The sequence below is a fragment of the Helobdella robusta genome (assembly GCF_000326865.2).
Source record: "Helobdella robusta unplaced genomic scaffold HELROscaffold_26, whole genome shotgun sequence".
NCBI classification, from domain to species: Eukaryota; Metazoa; Annelida; class Clitellata; order Rhynchobdellida; family Glossiphoniidae; genus Helobdella; species Helobdella robusta.
The window spans coordinates 1,346,374-1,352,609 of record NW_008704349.1 but is presented as its reverse complement, the minus strand read 5'-3'; the positions used below and the strand labels follow the sequence as shown (position 1 = coordinate 1,352,609).

The 6,236-nt window shown below is 33.5% G+C and overlaps 1 protein-coding gene across 1 annotated transcript; it reads right to left on the bottom strand.

Moving 5' to 3' along the window:
• Nucleotides 1-310: 310 nt before the first annotated feature.
• On the bottom strand, nucleotides 311-5,828 carry HELRODRAFT_185626 (hypothetical protein). The gene is made up of 11 exons (XM_009019999.1): nucleotides 5,711-5,828; nucleotides 5,446-5,510; nucleotides 5,287-5,362; nucleotides 5,043-5,168; nucleotides 4,578-4,702; nucleotides 4,162-4,378; nucleotides 3,875-4,037; nucleotides 3,513-3,617; nucleotides 3,267-3,328; nucleotides 3,006-3,046; nucleotides 311-2,748 (listed from the first exon to the last, which is right to left on the bottom strand). The coding sequence occupies exons 1-11, from the start codon at nucleotides 5,756-5,758 to the stop codon at nucleotides 2,646-2,648; spliced, it is 1,131 nt and encodes a 376-aa protein (XP_009018247.1). The 5' UTR covers nucleotides 5,759-5,828; the 3' UTR covers nucleotides 311-2,645.
• Nucleotides 5,829-6,236: the final 408 nt, after the last annotated feature.

The following is a 6,236-nucleotide window of genomic DNA, read 5'->3' as shown; positions in this document are numbered from 1 at the left end:
AGCCCTAGCCAACACGATAGCAGGAGGAGGGGATAAGAAATTTCACATAGCCCCGACAACCCTTAACTCCATGCAGTATCTAATTCAGTGGGTGATCGATCTCGTCATGTACCTCATTTGCAACCCTCTAGTCTTCCTCATCTACAATAAAATTCACCCCAAAAAAATGTCCCTGCAACAGCAGCAGCAACTTTTTTCAACTGTTAATGGGTTTAACTTGTTGAAAGATCCTCAACTACTCCTCTCCATCAAGGAAACTTTGCTTCTTGTAAAACTATGGAACCGCCTCCGTCCGAATAGTCTGCCTGAATACAATTTAGTCATCCCTAGCCATCCGAATAATACTGCCAACTCTTGGACTCCAACTAATTCGGAGAAATTCACCTACCTCTTCAAGATCATCTCCAAATTGTACGTGATTTCCAGGGATAAGAAGGATGTTGATGATCAGGTGGCCGATGAAGTTCTGCAGAGTTACGTTCTCAATGCCAACTACATGGTTCCACCGTTTGGAAAGTTCGATGTGGATATCCTTTTTGGTCCCTACTCAAACTCTCCGAATCAGGACTCCTATTATTCATCTCTCTTCTCTGACAACTTCCCACTGACGTTCAACTTCATGTACCCACAACCTAAAAATCGTCCAGAATCACTGGCTTTCAACAAACTCGATGGGAAAAACTCGAAACTAGAGAACCAAATCAAAATTCCAAAATTGACGTGGAAACGACCGAGAGACGGCCTCAGACACATGGTAATCGGTGACACAAGTGCCAAAAGAAGATGTACCAGATGCGATTGCCTCAACCTGGACTACAGTGCCTACCGCAAATTTAAAAACAAAACTAACAGCAACGTCAACAACAAGAGCAACACTAACAATACTAGCAACAACAATAACAACGTTATTACTAACTTGTCTGACGTAGAAGAAAGCATACCTAATGTTAATAATCAGTCGCCGGCCACTATCACCTGGGACTCTATGTTCATCTCCAAGTGCATCTGTGGTGGCATGTGGAGCCGCGACTAGCACGGAGTGGTCGAATTTCGTTCTGCCGCCGGAATTTTTTACAATAATTTTGTCGCGAGTAAACCTACTGTCGAAAATGTAACCATTTAACTTAAAATCCAACTCTCGGTATCACACATTGCGAAATTTTTCTCATTTCACCTCATTACCTTTCAACGTTTTAATTTCAAGTTTTCGATAATAATGAACATTTTCAAATAAATAAAATTTAAAAAGACAGATAGACATAGACAGACAGACAGACAAAACTTTTTTATTTGTTTAGTAAGTGAAATTTTTTGTACACTTTCATTTTTCTCGTTTAATTTTTTTTTTATTTAATATAAAACATACATGATTGTTTTAACCAAATTCATTTCTGCCAGTTAATAAGGATGAAGATTCTTTTAACTTTTTCATTCATTTATTTAATTAATATTAATTGATTTAATTAACTATTTAAATATATATGTATGCATGTATGTATGTATGTGTATATATAACGTTTTTGCGATATATCATCAAAGAAAGCAAACATGAAATGAACAAGACAAATAAGTAGTATCCACAACCAAAATCCATATTGAGAAAATGAAACATGATGAAAATAATAACAAATTATTATTATACAATTTATTATTTTATAATAATAAAATTAAATGAAAGTTATGATCGTTATCAGGAAAACTCTTGCCTGAAGTTAAATCAACGAAACAGAAGGGTACTATACTGAGCGTTGAGTGAATACATATCTATGTAGCTACATGTAATTACTAATCAGTAATTATTCCACAAATTATTGAATGATTAGTAATATTACTGATTATTAACAATTTATCAATAAAGTCTTGACTCCGTATTAAATGAAAAAGCATTTATCAATAAAATCTGGTTAATAATATAAAAAGTCAATGCTTATATCTTCAACAACTAGTGCATGCATGCATGTATTTCAAAGCATTATAATTTATAATTCACAATAAGTTATAATTTGGTTTATTACATTATTATTAATGTTATTATTATTATGATCCAATAAAATCCCATAACCAAGTTGAAATGAGTAATGAGATAAAATGAGGATAGATGAATGAATGAATGAATGAATGAGTGAATGAATGACGCATAGATTGAAAAATAAAGTGATAAACAAAACTAGAAATAAACAGAAAAATGAATAAACCGTGCATAGAATGCACACGGATGCATGAATGGATGGACATAATAATGAATTATGGATGAATGAATGAACGAACGAATGAAATTATTATCGTTAATAATAGCCATTATTCAGTTGTTAATAACCATATAAATGAATGGGAAATTTAACAAGTTAACACTCTGACGGCAACATCAAATGCTTCGACATTAACAATAATAATTAGTAATAATAATAAACAATAATAAGCTTGTAAGTGTGATGACATTGAGATGATGACTGACAATAACATTAATAACAACAAAAAAATTAATAATAACAATAAGAATAATAAAAACTTATAAACAATAATAATACGAATTTACATTGCTAGAAATACGAATTTGAAATGGCATTAAAAAAAGATTTTTAACGGCCAAATAATAATAATTATAATGATGAAAAAAACAATAAATAATAAAAATAATAATAAAATCAGAATGTCTTCCTGTGGATCACTTTGGCGCCATCATTTTCGTACTCTTTCTTCGAGACCCAGATCTTTTTGAAAGTGTCTAAAGAAGCTAAGATGGAACCTCTACACGTGTGTGTTTGTGTATGTGTGTGTGTTTGTATTTATGTGTGTGTGTGTGTGTAAGCGTACGTGTGTGTGTGTGAGTTACAACGTTGAATGATTGTTGCCTGAACGACGAGTGTCATAACAAAACAAAGCAAATGTATGATTAGTTAATTGTACAATTACGCGAACAGAAACACCGAATCAAAAATAAATTATAAATTTTTAGGGTAAAAGTGAATTTTAAATTATTTAAAAAAAAAAAATGAAAGACAAACCCAATCCAAGTTGAGAATAAACGCTCTTGCGGCGCTGAGATCTAGTGAGAGAAGGATGGTGAGAAAGGATTGCAGAAAGAGTAGTGATGAAAAAAAGCGAAAATATAACAACAACACATGTAACCATGAGACCGTGTGTAACTGCGTAACGACGTAGCTAACAAATTACAAATATAACAACATAGCCAGCAAAGATAACAAAAATGTAGCAAGGTACCGTGCATAACGAACTAGCTACGTGTATATGCAACACAAACTTACTCTAATTTTAGTACTCTTTGGAGCCAGTAACCTCATCTCATTGAGAAGTCTGTCGCCGAATCCTAATGAAGAAAAAGAAAAAAAGATTAAAATGAAATGTGACTTACATACTAAAATCATCCGTAACCATCATCAATAGCCAATAAAAACCGTAACCATCATCATCATTCAAACTATTAACCATCACCTTCATTATCATTTTTAATATAACTCTCATTAGCCCCATCATCATCTCCATTTAATAACCTTTGAAGAGGGTGGAGCCACCAGATAAGACTACATTGGAATAGAGCATCTTCCTAAGGTCAACATCTGACCTCTGTATCGCTGAGGTCAGTACCTCATGAATGCCTGTTGACATTATGAGTACATAAAAAGTGAACATTCAATTATGAATATTCATATGTGAATATCCAAATATGAATATTCAAATATGAATACTCAAACAGTTTTATACTGAATACCAAAACATGAATAAACATTTCTGCATTTCTGCTTGCATGATATGTAAAGACTCGCTTGCAATTGTCACACCAGCACAACTCAAGATTAGACACATAGCAGTATAAATAGATTGGATACGTACAAAAAGTGGTACATTGTAATACCTGGGTATTCCTCGCCCACTAGATCAGGACGGAAGAGTAGCTCGGGGGCGCGATATCTCGAAGAACCGACCTCTATGACTTGACCATCGGGCAGTTGGTACTGAACTTTTTCCGTATCGGCTGATTCCTCCTTCAAGGGACTTGTTGCCAGGTAACATATTCTCTGTTTTTTGTTGTGTGTGTTGCTGTGTATAAATCTTTTCTTAACGAATCTTAACTTCACTAAGCCACATATTTTTATAATCGTCGGATGATTTCAATTCACAAGACACCACAGCAAGACCAACCTCTTTCAATCCTTTCACAATTTCAAACTCGGCAGTAGTGTGAAAATCGAATCCTTCTTTCCTAAGTAGCAGCCTGAGGTACTTTGACACGTCCTTACCGGCAATATCTGACCTGAGAATGCTGTGTGGCAGGGCGTAACCCTCGTAGATCGGTACTGCGTGGGTCACGCCGTCCCCTGAATCGAGGACAACACCTGTAGTACGGCCTGTGGCATACCTGTGTGCAGATGTGTGCAAATTTGTGTGTTTGTGTGTCTGTGTGTGTGTGTGTGCAATATTATGCGTTATGAAAAAGTGAGTGATAGTAAATATATTCTGATATCTGACATGTTTCAATGGCAATTCTTGAAAACCAAACATGAACAAAGTAGGAAAATTGAAATGTAAAGATAGGAAAAAAATCTCTATCCACTGACAGACTGAGAACAGCTTGTAGAGATATATAGAGGGCCGGTGCATTGAATGTTTCAAAGAATATTTCAGCTGCCCTCTCTCGATTTCTTCTCGGATTCATTGGGGCTTCGGTCAATAGGACTGGATGCTGTAATTAGTATAAACATTATTACAACTATTTTTCCATCATTTTTTCAAATTTTCCATAAATTTTATTTATTGATGGGTTTTTCCACATTTCTGCAAATGATTATTACTGGCAAATCAAATTAAGGTAAAAAAAATGGTTTAGACTTCTACACTGAGTCAAGAGTTTTAATAAAAACAGATTTCTTACCACTCAACTCAAATAAAGTGTAATACAATACAAACTAGCAAGAAAGATAGTATGGAAAACCACTTTAACGCAAAAAATTCAAATGAAAAAAGATTTCCCACAACCTACTTAATGAGCTAGTGAAAAATTTTTATAAAGAAAGCACATATACCTCCTCAGAGAATGTGTACAGCTGTTCTTTGGAGTAGAGGTACTCCCAGATCTTTTCCATATCATTCCATTCTGTGATTATCCCATGTTCCATTGGGTATCTGATAGACAACAGGCCCCTATGCTCCTAAAGAAGTTGAAAAATTTGTAATTAAGACATCTTTTGTGTGTTCTTTTAAATATTTTTAGTCAAAATAAAGAGAAATTAATAGAAAAATATTGAACAAATACTGCAGGAAAGATACCTCAGCCTTGGGGCCTATGAACAGATCTCCTTCTAACGCCCCTGCCATTACACGAACGTGCTTTGGTCGGCCAACACTGAAATGTGTATGCACAAATATGAATATAATATAATGTTATTACAAACATCTTTTTTGCAAAAGAAAAAGAAAAACACTGACTAGTTAGGAAAATGACATTTTGGCATCTGATCACCAGCAAATCCAGCTTTGATAATGCCAGATCCCTGTCGTTACATTAGTTATTTAATTAAGTAATCAAACTTCCATAATTGAGCAGTGAAATTAATCAGATTTAATGATATAACTAATTAAAAAAATATAAAATAAATAATCAATTATTTTTGTGATGTGAGTCAATCTGATGACAATAAAAAATGTAACAAAACGTTAGAAAATGAATTTTAGCAAAATTTAAAAATCTAACATTATCTATGACTAAAGGTTGATTAGCTAAAACGCTGAAAGCATCCATTTCGCGGATCGCTAAATTAGGAATTTAGTAGAAATATGATGACAGAAAACGTCTAGCGAGAAGATACGTGTAATTAAATGGATGTTTTGTTGAAGGCAGGTTGTATTCTTAACTCACAATTGAAAGGTTCCTTGTGATCTTGTAAATCAAAACATCTGTTACGTCAATTTTATTCAAATCAAATACTCAAAATTGTTTAAAAATATAAACGTTATATAATAAGATTTTTTTGTAATTTTAAAAAATATTTCTCAATCTGTTATTTCCCACTATACTATAGTTATCAATTTATCATTCTCACCAACAAAATCTCAAAAACCATCACTAGTTTCATCATCAGCAACAACGATATTAGCATCATCAACACAAATATAATGTTTCCCAATCAATAAATATGCTTCTAAGCTTCTTAATACGATTCATTTTGGAAAAGTTTAATATCAATTGGTATATGAATTCATTTTCATTCACAACGGAC

Coding starts and splice junctions, on each gene's coding strand:
- HELRODRAFT_185626 (XM_009019999.1), bottom strand. CDS start 5,758: ATGGATGCTTTCAGCGTTTTAGCTAATCAACCTTTAGTCATAGATAAT. Junction 5,169..5,286: donor TCATAGGCCCCAAGGCTGAG/GTATCTTTCCTG, acceptor CAACTTCTTTAG/GAGCATAGGGGCCTGTTGTC. Junction 4,379..4,577: donor CTACAAGCTGTTCTCAGTCT/GTCAGTGGATAG, acceptor ATCTGCACACAG/GTATGCCACAGGCCGTACTA.